This window comes from Haplochromis burtoni, unplaced genomic scaffold (genome assembly GCF_018398535.1).
Source record: "Haplochromis burtoni strain Fernald_Lab_line unplaced genomic scaffold, NCSU_Asbu1 Contig_55, whole genome shotgun sequence".
NCBI classification, from domain to species: Eukaryota; Metazoa; Chordata; class Actinopteri; order Cichliformes; family Cichlidae; genus Haplochromis; species Haplochromis burtoni.
Genome location: NW_024582416.1, coordinates 632,907 through 652,262, shown reverse-complemented (window position 1 = coordinate 652,262; position 19,356 = coordinate 632,907). Strand labels below are relative to the sequence as shown.

The 19,356-nt window shown below is 44.4% G+C and overlaps 2 protein-coding genes across 3 annotated transcripts; both read right to left on the bottom strand.

Annotated features, from left to right (window-relative positions):
* Positions 1-637: 637 nt before the first annotated feature.
* On the bottom strand, positions 638-13,866 carry si:ch211-195o20.7 (cytospin-A). 2 transcript variants are annotated; one of them, XM_005922374.3, is made up of 12 exons: positions 12,774-13,866; positions 12,463-12,596; positions 10,022-10,618; positions 9,730-9,782; positions 4,570-5,111; positions 4,219-4,315; positions 4,042-4,105; positions 3,438-3,498; positions 3,175-3,271; positions 1,954-2,070; positions 1,813-1,872; positions 638-1,721 (listed from the first exon to the last, which is right to left on the bottom strand). In XM_005922374.3, the coding sequence occupies exons 2-12, from the start codon at positions 12,500-12,502 to the stop codon at positions 1,632-1,634; spliced, it is 1,818 nt and encodes a 605-aa protein (XP_005922436.1). In that variant the 5' UTR covers positions 12,503-12,596; positions 12,774-13,866; the 3' UTR covers positions 638-1,631. The 2 variants fall into 2 exon arrangements, with proteins under 2 accessions (XP_005922436.1, XP_005922435.1); XM_005922373.3 differs by having other exon boundaries at positions 13,150-13,866.
* A 1,434-nt stretch (positions 13,867-15,300) lies between these two features.
* Positions 15,301-18,916, bottom strand: zgc:193593 (uncharacterized protein LOC564090 homolog). The gene is made up of 2 exons (XM_042220771.1): positions 18,680-18,916; positions 15,301-17,848 (listed from the first exon to the last, which is right to left on the bottom strand). Exons 1-2 carry the CDS (start codon positions 18,728-18,730, stop codon positions 17,564-17,566), a joined length of 336 nt encoding a protein of 111 aa, XP_042076705.1. The 5' UTR covers positions 18,731-18,916; the 3' UTR covers positions 15,301-17,563.
* Between the last annotated feature and the right edge of the window lie 440 nt (positions 18,917-19,356).

Genomic DNA, 19,356 nt, shown 5'->3' with positions numbered 1-19,356 from the left:
AATCTCTATTGTTTTAGGAAAGATTTTGCTATATTACAGGACTCTGTGGCCTACTAATTGAATACAAAGCCATATTAGCACAATTCAGCTATGTAATAAACAGGCTTGACATTTTAATTATCTCGTGACAACAAAGGACGACAGGCTGGCAGTGGGTGTTGCGTCTCTGGAGGAAGTGATGAGACTGATCCGACAGTTGTCTGAAACCCTCCCTCTCCACTGATCTCAGGCGCTTTCAAACATTGAGTTTTTTCTTTATAATTGCTTGTTTAGAAGTTTATAGACATAAATACAGGTTGGACAAAGAAAACGAGGTAAAAATAGCATCGCGGTGATTATGAGTTGACATGATGGGTGCAACACTGACCGTGCTGTAGCCACTAAGTGGCAATTAAATTTTTTTTTACTGAGGAATAGCAGCATGATGCAGGCAAACAGAAGCATGCATAACCTTATATTCACCAGCAGGTGGCAGTAAAGCCAAGGTTAAGCCAATTTCAAACATGAGCTCCTCCCAGTTCAAAACAGAAGAGATGAGAATGTTGAGCCAAAAGCCCATAAATGGATTTTCGTGTCTGTTCTTTTCAATCCTAACAGTGGGGTTAGTAAACAAGACTCACGGCGCCACTTCATCCAAATAAACTGTTTATTTCTTTGGTATAATTCTTCACACTAGTTAAATACAAACATATCTTACAATGTAAGGAGCACTTGATTCATTTTGGCACGTACAACTTTGTCAACAGTTTCCAACATGTTGTAAAAATACCAGATGCGCATCAGCGAGGATGCAGGTGTGATGCGAGATGATGTTGAAACCGGATGTGCAGTCTTGTGGAGGCTTGTATTTGCTTTAGCTGTGTCGCTTCTTTAACGCACATCCCTGAGCAACTTAACAGCACCGGCTCTCTCGTTAGCATCACGGAAGTGCTTTGAAATTTTGATTACATGTGTTTTATGTGAGGAAACGCCAACTTTTACTGAAAAACTGAAACTTTATCTAAGCTAAATCATCAGACACGTTTCTGCCTGGACTGAGGCCTTGCAGCTGAATGCCCACACAGCCTTTACAAAACTACTGCACATTACATTCTGACATCAACAAAGTGCTGACAAAAGTGCGTATTTACACAGTGCTCAAATGTCCAAACAGATGTGGAATCTTTGCAAAGCATCACATATAAAAGCCAAAGATTATAGATTTCATGGAAGACCTAATACAGTACTTTTTGACTGTAAAGTACCAGTGTGGAGACATTTACAGCAACTCGTGTACACACTTTAATAGAAAGATGCTAAAAAGGTTCCACATAACCGAAATTTCCACAAGGCGGTCACGATAATATCCACTTTAAAAGCTAAAATGTGACTTTTGCATGTCCGTTTTATTGTCTGAACAGAAACGAGTGCACGCAGCTCACACCCATCTGTGCTTACATCCTTTGGTTACAGGCTTTTGTGACAGCTGTTTCTGAGTCTATTTCAGTTACAATCTGTAGCTTTGAAAGTCATCCGCTTTTAACCACCCAGCAAAAGTAGTATTCAGGGAACAATTATGATGAACTATGCTTCTTTGACAGCGTTTCTGAAGTGTCGTCTGCGGCGGGGCCGTTTGACAGTACCTCCAACAGTTACATCTCAAAGTGGCGGTACATGCTCTCCACGTAGCTCAGAACCCGCTGCCAGTCAGGACCGCCCGCCCTCAGCATCTCCTCCACTGTCTGTTAAAGAGACACATTTATGAGCACAACAAACAAAAATCTGTTTCGTGTGTGTGTAAAATGGGAAATTGGTTAAAACACAAAGTCTTACCAGAGACTGCGCAATCCCAACGCTCTCTCCTGTTTTGAACGCTAGACTGAGATTCTCTTTCTACAACGAAGGAAGTAAAATCGATAAGTTTAACACAAACGAGTAGCTTCGTCCCATCAGTCACACAGAAACCGGCACTACCTTGTTCTCGGGGCCGAGGGTGCTGTAAGGGATATGTGAGGGGAGGTAGGTGTGGTAGACGGCACAGAACGCCAGGCCGTCGGCCCAGCTGCTGCTGAAGTTGGTGATGTCAATGTTCTGCATGAAGAGGAGAGGATACAAAAATCTATTATGTTCATTACTTCAGTGTTAAAACCTGTTAGACTACCACTGTTATTAAGTCCTTTATTTAAACAGGTCTATAAACAAATGTGCAAAAGCTCAAACACATTACACGTGTTCACTGATTATTATAAGAAAAGCACGTCCAAGTACAACCTTTTTAAAATGTCTGAATGAAACCAGAGAGGGTAGTCTCATAGGTTTTGGCAGCTCATCCCTTATTTAAATTAGTTTTTCAAGTTCAGTGTGAATAAAAGGGCCAGCTAATGTTAACATGCATGTGACCTGATACTGTAAACATGTATTTAACTGTAGTCAGAAGTTGGTAAGCTGTAGATAAACATACAGTTCAGCTCTCGTCTCTCACCTAAGGCCAGCCATTCACTTTTCACATAATCACAGAATCAAGAGGCTTCAAGGCAGATGAAGAAAGATGCATATCAATAATATCACCATATTTAAGTGTGCACAAATTATGAATTATTACAATGATCTTTTGACTAGTGAATGTATACAAAACTTTTTATGAGGGGCAGATATAATATTGTTTGTATACAGAGTGAATTCAAAGGGCCCAAGGATGGACCCCTGTGGAACACCTCTGCAAACAGCGAGCAGAGGTTACGTGACACCTCTGTAGTTCTACCAGAAAGATAATCTAAAATCTAAAAACACTTTTTCTACTAAAATGACAAGATCAGATGCTTTTGACAGGTTCAATACTAATGGTTACCGAGCGTTTCAGTTATATTACTGGAAACACTCAATGGAGCTGTTGATCTGTCACATGATTTAATCCTGAGGGTAAAAGTTGATTCAGGAACCATTGTCAGCTGGAGCTCTAATATTTTAGCAAGGGGAGGACAATTTGAGATGGGCAGTAATAATTTAAATCACTCGGGTCCTTGTCTTTGTGGAGTGGGAGCACAGGTGCAGCCTTCCAGGTTTCTTGAATGTTTAAAAAAAAAAAAGGACTCTGTTATCAGAGTTTGGAATACTTGGTGGAGATTTAGAGATTATGACCAAGAACCCACACACACCTGTAAACTGAACTACATATAAAAGCATCTTGAGGGTCACCTTGTAGCCTTGGGTTCGACTCTGACACCAGCGGAGCAGCGAGTTTCTCTTTGAGCCTCCATGGCGACGCAGCAGCAGGTTGAATCCATCCTGAGACCTGAAAACGTGCACGCACGCTCGAGTCAGTTACAGTAGAGCAAACTGAACGTCGCACGAGAAGTGTTTCCTCTACTTAAGCTTCACGATCTATTTTGCTTCAGTCCAAACAAGTCGTTCGATTTATAAAGGATGTGACTGTTCACAGAGCGTCGCTGTGGACTCACTTGGTGGGCGGCAACTCGGTGAGGGCTGAATTGTACTTGTTTAAAGACTCCTCGCATTTTCCTGCACAGACAAGAAACAACCCTGCGTTACACACCAGCAAGCTATGAGCATCCAGTGCAGGAAGGCTTAGTCACAGCACAACACATTTTAACTTAACACAAACATCTACACGGTTAAAGGCTCTTTTTGTAAATGTGTGTATTTAAAAGTAATTTAAAACGACCTAACGCCATAATTAGAATATGAAGAAAGAACAGCTATGACTTACACATAAATATATTGTGTGGAAGAGATATCAGCTGAAAAGAAACAACAACAACAGGGCTGTACTTTCATGTCATTAGTTTGTACCACAACACTATGCAGCACATCAGCGCCGCCTTTATTTTCCCAAACCAAACCTCGACAACCAAAAAACTAGTCACTACTTCAGGCTCGCTCTCAGATCTCTAAGACGCTCAAATTTACAAATTTACAATATGGTCACTTTTGGCTCTAAAAATTATGAATGAATTAACAAAATGAGGTTTAATCCCATCGTCTACATGGAGACTATGGTTAAAAACATAGTTCCTTAGTAGTATGAGGCGTGGGTGGGCTCACCTGCGTCACTACTTGACCTGCCGTCCTGCCAGTCCAGATTTCGACCTCTTAATTGCAACAAGTTCTTTTAAAGAAAAAAAAAGTATCTAATTAGGTATAGCTGTGTGTGCGTACAGTATGCATGTCTTCATTAACAAGCAGACCCTAATGAAGCCACTTCCTGTGTATGAGTCTCACCTTGTTTGCAGCAGCACCTGTTGCAGCAGAACTGGGCTGGGAGGCTCCGTTCAGCATGGTGTTGGATTCTGAGGAGCTGGGTAATCTGGACAGGCTTCTGCAGCAAAGAATGGATAAAACAAACCAAATCAACTCTCCTCACACAGCTGCTTCACGCTCCACTTGTAGATTGGACTGTTTAAATTCTTTTCAAGTGGTCGACTTAATGCAGTACGTTATAGAGAAAGCACAGCCGCAGTCCTGACCAAGTTTGGTGATTGTTAGCAGAGATGATGTGGAGCAGAGAAGGTTTGTTTTCAAATCTCTGTCCAGTTCCACAGACGTACGCTTAGGCTCGAACCCTTTTCTCACCTTGACCTCTCTGTAGTCACCATCCTGCGTGTTTCACTGGATCGCACCCCCTCTCTGTTCCTGTCCTCATTGGTCACATTTCTCAGGTAGCGCTTAGTCACATCTTTACAGTCTGTTTTCGCCTCTTTGTCAGCGACATTCTTCACCACCTCGTTCTGATTCTTACTTTCCAGCCCTTCTCTTCCTAACCTGTACACCGCCCTCTCCCTGCCTCTGTGGCTTTCTTCCTTGCTCTCCGACTTGTTAGATTCTCCATTTGGCTTCTCAGGTTCATGACAAGGTTCCTGGGCTTCACTTTTGCCCTGGACCTTGGTGAGATTAGCCAGTTTTTGCCTGCTCTCCTTCAACTCTTCCCTCAGAGTAACCAGCTGCACATCAGCCTCTTTCTGTCTCTGCTGGGCAGCAGACAGCTCCCTCTCAATGTCTTTGTGGGCTGTTCGGATCGCCGTCAACTCCTCTTCTGCCTCAGCTCTCAGGCGATCTGCCACCGCCACCGCCACCTGCAGGTCACCCTGGAACTGCAGCCATTCGCCACGCTCTGACTGGAAAGCAAACAGAGGATACTTTATTAGCAGGAAAATCTCAGTTTGTCCAACTAATTTAAGAAACAGCACCCATGTTCTGTGTGGGCATACGCTAGCACAGCTGACTGGTAAGCTGAACACAAGTGCAGCAGAAGCTGACTATAAATTTTGTAAATAATCTGTCATACAGTCCCGATCAAAAGTTCAAACCACAGGGGGGAGCTTAAGGGAAAGATTTTTTGCCTTTGCCATCAGAATGTCATGACAGAAAATGACAATAAATCTACATTTTTGCACAGATTTGGCCCTTTAAAGGCATGTAGCCCTAAACTTTTGAGCAGCTGTAAAACAGCCTGTTTTAGTTTCAATAAATTACATGCTCAACAAAATGTTTTGTCTCACTCTTTCTTCTTGTTGTATGTTGAAGCTTGACTTGGAACCTCGTTAAGATCCAACCATGCAAAATATGGTTTTTTTGCCATCTTTCAAGTGGCCTTAAACCTTTGATCAGGACTGAGAGAAATATAATAAAAATGTAACGGATAATCCACGCAATCAAAATTATTTTCACAATAATGCCATAAAGAATCCAGATGATTAAAGTTGGCTTTAAGTTAATCAGACAGACAAAAAGAAACAGCTCAGCTTTCCGCAGAGAATGACTGCAATCAAATAAACTATCAAATATCCATTTCGCCCTCATTAGACGACAAGTTGAGCTGAAGCGAGCAGCAGGCCTCAGCAAGCCGAGGGGGGGAGTGGAGCTGGCAAGCCAACTCAAATGAGGCAAAACTCGATCATGACAACAAAAAGTGGTCTGCTCGTTTTTAAAATCATTCTTGGAGGGGAAAAAAACGACTCGAAGCCGAACAAGCTCCGACACAAACAGAAAAACAAAGCAAATGTAAGCAACGTTTTGGGAGCCGGACCAAAGATTACATTGTGAAACTGCCTTCTGCGACACCATCGGTGTGGCTGTGATCCAAAAACAGTTTTTTTGGACATGGGAAAACCAAATCCCAACTCGGATTCAGTTTCATATCTTCGTGATGTAAAAAAACGCTTCCAGCTTTCATTCTTATAGTCCTGTAGCAGCAGACATGCACAAACACTACCCCCAGACATCAAAACAGGCACTCAGAGCCAATGAAGCCAAGAGGTAAACGATACCAGACTATTAAAAAATGTTAAGCGACCAACATCATAAAAGAAAAACAGAGGGATGTGGAAAAACGTCAGAGAAGACAGGGAGGACAATAGAAGTTGTTGGAATCACACACAGATTTAAGGAAAGGGAGTTCACAGACTGTGGAGAAATGTAAGCTGGGGAACTGCGAGAGTGTGGAGGAGTGGAGGGATTGGGAAGGGTGGTAATTAGATGAAGAATGGATGAAGATGTGGAGGAGGAGGCGAGTCTGAGCCAAGCCGTTCCCTCATCTGACCACTGACTCAAGACCACAGCTGGACCTGATTACTCTGGATGCATGCGCGCACACATGCATATCACGTTGCTTTCCTCTCTCCCACAGACACACACCTCCCCTGTTCTTTCACATCAACATCAAACCACACCGTTTCATTCTCCAACACGTATACATATACTCAGGTTAAGCCGAAGCACACTCTCCTTGGAAATCAGCAGGATAGTGAATCCTGTTTGGAGTTCTCTGAGTCTATATTTAGGATTATTAAAAACACCCGCGTGGACTTAAAGAATCTTGTCTTTGCAGAGTCTTTGTTATCTAGATGTGGACACCAACTGGAGCGTGTCTGTTTAAGGAAACAGGAAGGGGTGCTCCTCAGTTAACACTGAGATAAGGGTGTGGACTGTCAGGACCCCAGGACCCGGCCTCATGCCCCGCTGCAGGACCAGATGTAGTACAGGCATACATACACATGTCTATACTCTAGATGCAAATCTGCGTTCCTGACAATTCCTGGAAAGAGTTCAGCACACTTGAAGATTTGTGCTGTGTTTACTACTATGTGTCCCTACTTCACCTCCACGCCCACTCTAACTTGGGGAATCATCCCAACTCAGTGATTACTGCTCTCTCCAAGCTGTGGTGTGAATTCAAATATATTTATTAAGACACATTTGCCTCCCAGATGTGCAGTGCAAAATGGCCAAAAAACTCTGCAAATGATGCTCAAACATAACTTAACCATAAGCTAACAAGAGAGTTGCATATTTAAGAAAAGCTTCCCAATGGAGTCAGGAACCCTTCTCTCATCCTTCCATCAGTCTACATGTGATCCGTGGCGTCCAAATGCACGGCCTGTTTCACTGCAGCAGACTGTCAAGGAGCAAAGAGAACAGAGAGAACCTGGAGATCATTTCAGGAAATCTCGGCCAGCGCTCACCTGGAACTGATTCCAAATGCTTTGAGATCGACTCCAGCAGGGAACACAAATCTGACCATCCACCCCCACAACACAGCCACGATTGGAGTATTTTCATTTTTGCTGGTTAAGAAAACTGAAAGCTTGTCATGCTCATAAGCACAAACAGATGGTACATTTGATAACATCCTTAGCAGTTCATTGCACAATGGGCAATCATGTGGCTTTCTTTAGAATTCAGTTTAACTACAAAGAAATGGAAAATACATTATTGCTGCCGGGTAGACAGAGACAGATAAGGAGCATTAGGAAAAGCAGTGCTGAGGACAGATGAAGAAAGCACATCAGGGAGGCTTATCTGTCTGAGTGTGACTGGAAAAATAACAGCTACTTAAATTACAAGAAAAAAAAGGGGTCAAAAATGGGGTCAGATCTGAAGAGGAAACGGCTTAAGCAAGGTGGGGTCAGACGAAAAGATGGATGGTGAATGCAGAATAGAGGAGAGGGGGGGCTGAAGGCATCCAGAGGAAGGAAGAGATGAGAGAGAGAGGGAGAGCCATCGCTCATTTCAGTCTTGTGCTCGGGGTGGAGCGGTCAACAGGCCCGGCTGGGAGCTGAGGGGAGGGGGGAGGCCTCTGAAGAATTCTTGCTGCATGTGTTTGTAAGTCTTTTGTTTCGTGTGCACGCGCACAAAACATGGCCAGTGGGTCACTGCAAGCTGCAGCCCTTCTACCTCACCACAGCACAAAACAAAACAAGTTTTGTCTTGGAAACAGCCGAATGTGAACCCCCTCCTCCGCCCTGCACTCCCCTTCTCCGGCTCTCCACACAAAGGATCTCGGCACTGCAGAGCAGGCAGGGAGGGTTCATAAAGCTGAGCTCCGGCTAGCTTATATCGTCCTACAGAGGGCTCATGTAAACACGGGTTTGGATTGCCATGATTTCCATAACACTGAGCCCTCTCGCTGCGTTATACCACAGTCCCTCTGAGCTTCAGCTGGACCGTGCGAGGCTTATATTTCTAGGTCTTTTACAAGGATGTGGGAAAGTGGAAGAAAGACAAAGTAAAGAAAGGAGTGTTTGGACAGTTTGAATATTAAATAGGCAGAGCTGACATCAAGGAGGCGCGGAATAGACGAGCTGGAAGATAAAAACGGACGACGTGCGTCAGTCGCAGTTCAATTAAAATAATTCAAATACATGAGAAAAATAAAAGAGCAGACGAGAGGACGGGGAGGATAGAAGAAAGAGAAGAAAAGGCGATGGGGACGGGGAGGGGCGCCGTTCTGTCATAGTCCAGCTGTCGTAATCTGTGGCAGATCTAGAGGAAGCTGGAAGCCTCTGGCTACAATCCTCATAAGGGAGGGTCAGGAATCGGAACAAGTAACTGACAGGAAATTACTCAAGAATATCACCGTCCTCCTAAGATCGCAGAATGAAGGAGAAAATGAACTAAAGAAGTGCTGCAGAATTTGATTTTATCCATATCGAACATAGCCAGTTCAGTTCAGTTCAGTTCATTTTTATTTACACAGCACCGACAACAGTCGCATGTTGTCTCATCAGAAGGACCAACAGTCATGTGCAGCTGCCTGTGATACCAAAGGCGAGCGTCCTTGATAAACTATCTTGTTGGACAGAAAATGATCTCAACGACTTTCCTCCTGTGGAAGGACAGGAAGACCTTCATTAGCACAGCTGCAGCCCCCAGGGGGTGAAGCAGACTCCACTTGAAGACTCTGTTGTTGTTAAAGGGGAACAAAGTGTGGGCTGTGATGGTACAGTATGTGTTATTGTTACCTCTCGGCTCACAGGTCATATTACACTGACCTGTACATCACTTCCTGTTTACAAATGCATGCACTTTACTCGTTCAGTTATGCTGCAACAAAGGTGCGTCGTGTATATAAAACACAGGACTAATTACAGGATGAAGTTTGATGAAAAAAGAGGCTTTAAACAACACAAGACTGGCAATGGGACCCCAGATGAAACGTTTACGGTCACAGCTTACAATCTAGCCGGTGTATATCAAAGCAAAGACTTCCTGTCATCATACAAGAATTTTAAAAAGTCAATTTATTGGGGTTTAGGCAAACGCATCCTTCACGGGGACTGGAACCTGGTCATTACGACTAGAAGGCATCCAGTACCAAAGCTCCTCACTCCAAAATGTTGCCACATTCATATGCAAACTTTAGTTTATAGAGAATGACCGGATAACGTCTCTTTGGGGGGGAAGAGTTAAGTGCACGGTCGGTGTCTGAGGAGAAAACTTTCAAGCTCATCTCACCTCTAATGTACTCTTCAGACTCTTCACTTCTGTCAGCAGATGCTTCAGTATCTCTGAGGGAAGGTCACAGAAATGTCAGGCAGCATCACATGCATATAAAACACAAAAAATGTCGAGGAAATTGACTTGCCCTTCTTAAAACAGACAAACGTTTGGCCCACATTGAAATGCAGAGTTGTAGCACTCAAACAACAAGCCTGCTGGGGGTGTTATTGCAGTGCTTATTTAGGGAGGGGATATTTTGAAATTTCAAATACTAGTACTATAATAATAAGACTGATTTCACTCTCACCTGCTGTGTTTGTGCTCCCGTCCTCACTGGCAGGGATTCCCAGAGCTAGCTTACACTCCTCCAGCAACTTCTCCAGTTCCTCGCTTTGGCCATCCTTCGGTTCCTGACACTGCGGCAGAGACTGACTCAGACCACTGTCCCTTTCTCTCCAGTTTTGCCCCAAAGAGCTGCCCACCACAGGCGAGGCACTAGACAGAGACGAGGGGCTCTTTATAGGACTGACAGGCACACTCTTCTCTGGGGTAACAGGAATCCTGGGTGTAGAAGTAGGAGGACCACCATTCCTCCCTACAGTAGCTTTCTCACTCACGGCCACAGCACCGGCTGGCTTGCTGTTCACTGGGTTAATTCCAGCGCTGACCGTGGAGCTGTTTGCGCTGACCGGCGGACAAGGCTTCCAATCTGGAGGGGGACTGCGAGCGCTGGGAGTAGTTGGCGTGCCGTGCTGCGATTTCTTGCCAGTGGTCGCCGGTACTGGAGGTAGAGATGAAACTGAGATCGTAGGGGAAGACGGAAGCTGGGGAGCACTGGTTGTGAAAACAGCACCGTCGTTCTGTGGCGTAGTAGGTGGAGTGTGAAAACTGTCCACCTGAGCCCCTAAAAAAACAGATTTGAGAGAAAATGAGAAAAGCAAATTGTGTTTGAAGACTGCATCTAAATATGGGGAAAAGGGGAAAAACTGAGCTGAATAATCATTTCTGTCAGACGTTTTCCACACAAGACATCAATTTAAGAACAATTCTTGAAATAATTTCATATCCTGGTCTCTGGTTTTAACTTCATGAGTGGAGCAGGACTTTAAAGTTTGTGCTCATTTCCAGGCCTGAAATAACTTTGTTTAAAATAGTCCACTTTTCTTATACTGAGCCTTGGTGCAGCTGCTTAGCTCACCCGCTATCTGAAAGAAGCAGTTTTAACTCCTCTTTCTTTAAGACACTTTGCTCCTGATTGTGAACAGAAGGTTTGAAGAACAGGTGGGTGGAGCACACGTCCTCACATCATGATCTCTTCACATCACGCAAGTCCAAGTATGGGTGTTTACAGCAGTTTAGAGCTCTTAGAGAGTATTTGCACATACGACGACCTCCGTATCTGAAACTCTGACCATGAGCAGTCATCGCATACATGTGTGACAGAATAACAGCCTCCATCTGTGACTCGGTCACACAGACTGAAGGAATACACTGAACAACTGAAGCGGACACAGAACGAAGTAAGAAAGCAGTCAGTCGTCAGCAGTCAGGCATGCTGACGCTGAAAACATCATCTAGCGAGTTGACGGAACAACACGGCCTTCGCTGACCAGCACAATGCCCGGGCCGTGCCCCTGACGATGAATGCTGTAATACAAGCATTCCTCTAGCGCTGCTCATCCATACCACTGCTCCCGATTCAGGAACACATGCAGACACAGGACAAACAATTCCCACGTATTTGCAGCACTCAGTTACCGATTCATTTTCAGACTTGACACATGATGAGTTCCACTTTTTGGCATTCCCCGCCTGTCACAACACGCCAGCGTTAAGAACTCCAGAGGCTGTGGGAACCCGTAGGCAGCGTTTCCTTCTCTTCCCCGCTCATTTTTCTTGTTTGGACAAAAGCTTCACTATGAACAAAATGAATGTTTTTTGTTCCTTCGTTTTTTTCTTTAGTGATGTAAGATCAGTACTTGAACATTTGCAAAGTTATGCACCACCTGCTGCACGGCCAAGTCACCGAGAAAGAATGACAGGGCTGTCTAATAGGACTCTCAAGCCAACCCTTCTCTTTATTTCTTCATTCCAGACCTTAATGCGCTCGTCCAACCATGTGCATGGGTGGCAAGTTGACTGAATGAGAGTGGATGTGTGTGTGTGTGTGTGTGTGTCAGATGGCATTAGACTTCCTATGATTAATCCGCTGCCCTTGTGCTGAGCTGGGGAATTCTGCCGATTCATCACAGCTGGCCCGGCAGGGCCAGAACGAATCACACGGGGACGCGAGGAGAATGACCACTCACTGAGCAACACAGGAGAGCTGCCAAGATTCCTGCTGCAACTCAGCACACACACAGACACACACACACATTCACACACCTACAGCTTTTCCACTTGCTTCTCTCTGCTGCCTTCAGTTTCATGATTACTCTTCATCCACCTTCACTTTTTGGGAATTCTAGTACGTGCACTTTTCTGGTATCATGCTTCCGACTTCCGTGTACTTCATGAATCAGATGTTTGCGATTTCCTGGAAATTTCTCAACACAATTCAAAACACGAGGCCAACACAACTCAGCCATCTGTGCGCACTGCCAAACCTTTCAGACACAGCATGGAAAGTTCAAGGGAGCTGATTCCGCCAGAGCTGGTTTAAAGAAAGTAAATTAAGTGTGTGTGTGTGTGTGTGTGTGTGTGTGTGTGTGTGTGTGTGTGTGTGTGTGTGTTTGAGGGATGACCTACCTGTGGGTCCGTGGCTGTCCTTGGTGGAAAAGTTGCCCATTCTGCAGTAATAGGGTTGGGGCCAGTGATGTGGCCCTGCAGGTGCTTGTTGCACTTTCACTCAGACCAGACCAAAGAGAGAGAGAGGAGGTGACCTACACACACACACACACACACACACAGTGAGAGAGAGAGAGTACATCCAGCAAAGGATGAAGTCGTGCACTTTTATCCAGCTGAGAAATAATCCAGTGAACACAACCTCGCTCACACTGATGGCGGACTGAGGAAGTTTACATGGAGTCTCATTTGAATGATAGTAAAATCAGTACCTTTACATAATGAGGCTGAAACACCAGAGTGAGATCAGACGTACAGGCAGGACGCTACAGTGTGGCCACATGAGGCAGAAAGCTGTTGGCACGTCGGTGTAAGTGCTCGGTGAGTGGAAAAGGACGAGAAACGCGCCCCAGATCCACAGAAACTGCAAACCGAGTCACCGAGAAGCACCCACGAGTTTAAACTGGCAGTTAAACCAGTGAGGTTCACTAAGACGTAACATCGTTCTTCTAGAGTCACAGGTTTGCGCCACAGACGCGCGAGAAAAACTTTCAGCCACAAACTCGATATAAGTTCTTCACTGAGGGTGGAAAAAAGTCACTCAAAAATCATCTTCAATGTGAAAAGGCAACAATAGTGGGTACAAACCTTGGACAGATTAGAATCAATCCCAGATCGTCCGGTTCTGCGTTTTGGAAACTCTGCTTCTTCTTCTTCTTCTTCTCCACGACCCGCTTTCTCCAGCGCTGCTCAGCCAAGCGCACTGCCCCGCTGTTCCTTCACGGAGAGGCGCCGAGGGCAGATGGACAAACACAAAAGCAGCAGCTGTTGGACAAAGTCAGGTCCAAGCAACATTTTACTCCTGGGAGCTTCTCGATAAAGAAGCAAAGACGTGTGGCTTTAGTCCTCAGAAAGAGTCGAAGTGAACTCTGACCGCAGATGACCAATGTCTCCGATATCCACCGGACGTGTCCACTGGAGGGCACAGTTAGGCTGTGAAAGGACAAACCTGTTGCTGTCGCCTCTGGGGGGTGTTGGTTTCTGTCCGCTCACTGCTTCGAGCGGATGACCCACTGACCCGCTGTGCCACACAGCCCCGGGCTGAACAGTGAACCGACTTTACATACTAATATTTCTCCAACTATTCACGCGGTCCCGGTGAGAGTTTAGCTCCCACATAACTCCGGTGAGTCCTGGGATGATTCAGTTCTGAGTGTTTCAAACTATTTCCTGGTTACGCTTTTGCACTAATGCAGTCATTTTTTTATAGTTTAATTCTGACTAACTCATGCACACAATAAGAAATAAACCACAGTTACGCAAAACTAAAGTTACGCATAAACATTGGTGACAAAAACATTAAAGGATCACATATGTAGACACAGCAGCTCTGGTCTGGACATATTTATTTAAAAGCTGGCATACACAGGAGATTACTAATTAAACTAATCGCCCATATGGCCAAATCTTTGAATCTATAAAATTGAATCTATAATTTTAAAAAAAAATTTATATATATATATATATATATAAAATTTTCAAATTAAATTAACCTGTGTCAACCTTGCTAAGATGCATTTAACCAAATATTATCAGTGGGGTGTACTTGTATATTTGAGGTTTTGTGGATCAGAAAAAATCCCAAATAAACTCAAACTTGTGCACTTAATTATTGTTGGTTTTTTTTAACTCATGAAAGTTGCTGTACAGTCGTTCCACTGTGGAAAAATGATAATTTAAAGAAATCATCAAAAGCCCCAAAATTACCATGAAATTCATGCTAACGAGTGCATTCAAACTTCTGACCACAACTACAGATGCTGGGCAAACACATGTAAGCAGCATGTGCTTACATGGGCTAGTTCATAGTAAGCAGAGATACAAAGACTGAAATTCTGAGCTGATGCTACTTTTTTAAATGGAAGTTTAGCTGATTATTTATTTGTTTTTGTATTCATTTATTCATTTTTTGTCACTTTCCTCCTGCGGTGACAGAAAAACAAAGAACTCTTTATTATTTAAAAAAAAACTGAACTCTTTATCACATTATTGAACATTCAGCCTGCACAACACTGATGCTACAATGTGGCTTGTAAACGTGGATGGGCTATGAGCCCCACTGATAAACTGTTGCATTAATAATAAAAAAGTGATATTTGTATCATCTGTAAGTAGGTCGTAGCTGCTTTTAAGGCCAACTATAGTTTGACTTTTATCGTGACTCCACATGAAATGACATTGTTGAGATATCTGTTGGTAACCCTTCTCTCACTGCCAGGGGGGTAACATCACTGATCTTAGTTGTTTAGCAGAATCCCCAAAATCCACCACACACTGATGACAAGTTTGCTTCAGTGTTTAGTCAAAAACAACAATTCTCTCCAAATAAAGTTTGTGAAGATGAAACAGGAGGAAGAGCCTGGCTTCATCAGATATTTAATACGGCTGTGTTGCGGGTTGAGCCCCTGTGACGTATCTGCACAAGTGTTTGACTAAAATATTTAAAAGAAGCATGTGCTGGTCGGTGTGAGTCTGTCTACAGCCTCTGGTCTTGCACTGCACATTGTGTCTGTCACAGTACCAGGATATCAGCGTCCGTCCTCTCTCTGCAGTCTTACAAGTTTATCTTGTGATTAGGTCATCAGGGCCGTGATTCCTGTGGTAAAATTCTGTCACATCTCTTGAAGCATAATTACACCCAAACAGCATGAATTGAATCTTGACTAAAACATTTATTTCTTGGTACAAAAAGAACAATTTCATCTCACATAATTGCACAGAAACAACCTGAGCCACAGCTGTGACTAAAGTGCTTTTATTTCATGAATCTAGTCCAACATCTTTTCATTAAATATTAATGACTTTACTAACAGAACAAAAGTCTCCTTTAATGGGCACAGCTAAAGTCAAGTTTGTAGAGCTTCACAGACGCTAATGGATGAGCGCTGATGTGTGACATCCAGCACGCTGACAGATGAATACTGTGCTTTCAAACATCCCTTGCATTTTTAATCCGAGAGCTAACGTGTTTTCGAGCATCGCCATTATTCAGTGCACTATCTCGGCAGTTTCTCCTCATAGACTGCACAATGCAGAGTGAAACAGGAACCGGCTGCAGCGAGGAGACAAGCTCTCCTCCTTCACTCTCTTATTGAGATCAATAGGTTTTCGCAGTTCTCTGTGCTCACTGTGCACTGTTGCAGTATAAAGAGAATCCATCAAAAGCAGCTAGGTGCATTACACAGCTTCCAGCCCATGTCCACATTGATTCTGAAACTCCCAGGAGGGCAATGCCTGAATGCGACCGCAGTCTGCAGTTCAGTGAAAGCACGGCCAATTATTTCCGATCCGAATTTTCAAACAGGTGGAGAACATTTTAGTCAAACGTGTCTGTAATTCTGAGCGCTATCTGTTTGGTTTACTCTGTACATTTCCTCCAGAGCATTCCTGCTCCTTATAACCCAATTATGAAATTGTTTATAGGTGTCAGCCTCAGTCCAGAATAAGGTGAGCAACTGTCCAACATCCGATGCCAGTTGGAGCCATTAGCCCGCTCCTGAGTGGATTACGACCATTTTTTTGGTGACCCTCTGTGCTAGAATACTGGTGGGTCACTACTGGGCCATTATAAACTCCCAACCTGCCACAACTAGCCACTTGTCCAATTTGGCAGAGCGACAAGGACGGCTTTTTGGCTATGAGAACGTGGACTGCAAGGTCTGGCTGACCTCTAACTGACGAAACACTAAACTTTCTTACATCCTCCTTTGGAGAATCCCTCTGTTGCCTACCTTGTACCATCTCCATATCTGATAAATCTCAAGTATACTGGCTCAATTTAATAGCCGGTCAATGACGACAGTATAACCTTGTGCAATCCATAAGGCACAGCGCGCATTCTCAACCACGCTCAGTGTCTCGCCGAGTCTCAGCTCCGCTCTCTCTGGTACATTTTTTTGGTGTTAACACGAATGAAAACACCACCTCTAGACTCGTCCATCCATATCTGACAGCGAGACAAACGGTGGACACTGCAGGGGGAATGGCACAATATTTGGACGCACAGGAACTGTTTACGGGTCCTTGACCCTCTAATACCAGATTAGGTTAATGAGTGTGTGCACCAGGAATGGTTTTCCACCAGGGTTAATCCCCACGGAGGGCACAGACTTATCCTGCAGAAATCACCACTTTACCTTGCTTACCCGCCACCTGCGGTGTCTCATCAAAGTGTATTTGTGCAATTGTTGTTTACACGGCCCACGCTTTGATAACAGATCCACTTTCTTCTGAGAAAAGAGCCGTTTTCAAGCCACAAAAGCATCCTCTGCTTTACCACTCTGACCGAATCCTCAGAGAATTTAAAGTCCTCAGAATAGACGCACCGGTTTCGACTCAGCCCCAAAGCCAACCTATGTCTTCGACCGCTCTCTTTCGATTGACAGCCAATGCAGAATACACCAAAAGATGCCAAGGCTTGTTGATGGATGGCACCTGCTCCTCCTCAGAGGAAATCAATTGAAGTCATGGGCAAGGATGGGCTGCTCAAGCACTTACACATGGCTTTCTGCCTGGGAAAAGATGGAAAGGAGGTCAGAGAGAGAGAGATGCCAACCATCTGTGTACAGAGGAGCGCTGCCAAGCATCACTCTCTTTTTACCTCAGTACTCGAAAAGACACACAATGCCTCCAAATTAGTCATGCTAGCTCATTCAAGCCACATTCAGCCACAGTTTCTGGGAAGTTCCAGCACCAGTTACGTACTCATCCCATCATTCATGCCGTTTAGTGCCCTCTCTGTGCATTAAACAGCCTAGTTATTAGTGAATAAGTGAACCAATCCAGTAGAATGTGAACTATTGTTACTGAACTCCATATCTCTATGATACTGTTTCTTATTTCGCGCCAACACATAGGTTCAGTCAGATATCCACAGCAGCATGTCTTCAGAGAACACATGGGCCGCATTGGTGCAACGGGCCGGCATAGCTACAATCTTAGACATGACCGAGCGTAGTTACCGGAACTCAACCTATGGTGCCGGCCAAACTATCACCACAGACTAATTTGAGGGAACTTTGTCGCCAACGAACGAGGGAGGTGGGATCCCCTGGCAGGCACCGGCCTGGCGAGTCGCATCCAGGACGGGGATCCTGTGTGCCACTGCACTGGCATCAGTGTGCGTGCCGATCCACTGCAGGACACGGGAAGAGGGCCGATGGTAGAGGGCCAACTGCTTGGAGCTGTAGCCACACATCCCGATCCCAACGGCTCCCAGCAGCATAGCCATACCAGGCACGGTCTTCTCCGCCGGAGGCGTCACAGCCACATTATGGTAGGCCTGCGTCTGAAAGAAAAGTAACGAATGCGATAAGCGAGGCACAACATGCACACCTCAGCTCCAGCTGGTGCTCCCAGCAATCCTGGAGAGATTAAAACCCCATCTTTTCTCATTTACTAAATTGTGGCCCGTCTCTTTTGACAAACAAAAAGCTCATCAATTTTGCGACATGGACAATTTCCTCCGTGGGCCCTTGACAATTATAAAGCACGTGGAGGAGCAAATAATAGAAACTTAACTTCATAGTTTCTAATGGAGCTGTGTCCCAGGCAGTTAAGAAGCCATTCCTGCAGCTCGCTCAACCAGTTCCCATTTCTACTTACAATGCAATGGACTGTCGCAGGCTTGGATTTCTCTATTGTTTGGATAAACGCTACTACTATTGAGCTAAAATATAAGCCGTTCTACAATTACTGGAACAGCAGCCTGGAAATATTGTGGTCTGTGCGTATATAATAAGATAGCACTGTGTTTCATCATCTTGTCACAACCGAATCTGTTGAGACAATGCACAGAAAAATGGCTGCACAATAGCAGCACGAGGCTTAGCGAAGCAAGTGTGCTGTATGATTTGTAACTGTCAATAAAACTCTGCACGTACCCATGAAAACAGCACCTTGCAAACATTTTATCAGCAGTTGCTCCCCTGCCTCCCTCTGGAGTGGTTCAGCAGAGACAGAGCATGCTAACCCCTGTATGAATCCCAGACTAAAGCACTACTTTTTATTTTAAAGGTCTTGCATTTGTCAGTAAAACTTAAAATCTAAGAAAAGAAAAAGCTTATTTTCTTAAATATTCACTTGAAACCTTTAGAACCTACCAAAGGCTCACACTCACCTGCAGCAGCCTGATGTAGCCAGGAGTGAGTCTTGGGAGCCTGAAAAACATCTGAGCTTCCCACGCTGGTCTTCCTGCTAAATCAGATGAATTAAAGGCCAGATGACTCTTGGCAGTCTCTATCTAAAGCTCCTCTCCCTGGACTCCCAGGACGGGAAACCCACTGAGATAGAGGGTTCGTCCGGGTGTTCGCACACCTAAGCTCAGCTGTCTGAGGTAGGACAGTCTGGTCAGCCCTTATAACGTCTCCTTCCTGACTTTACATAATACGACAGCTGCAGGTGGTGAGCCTAAGGGGATTACATGAGCTGGCACACAGGGACAAAGAAGTCAAACTACACAGAAGGAAGGGTGGACGTGTAGGGAAAGGTGATCCTCGCTTCTTCTTTTGCCAAAGAATACAAACTGAGCGAAATCATATTTATATATGTGCGATTGTTTTGCATATTTCTGCACCTCAATCAAACTATAAACATAATCAAGGTTTTTATAAAATGTATAGAGTGTAGTGATATGTGTCTGAATTATATGCAGAATATGTATGGATAATTTCAGAGTTGTTTCCAGTTTGATGCCAAAACAAAGTCAAAAATGATGAATAAGAACTTGTTGATTATGTAGGCACATTAGCATCAGGTGTAAAGGACTTCTGACTTCAGCATTTCCTTTAAAAGGCC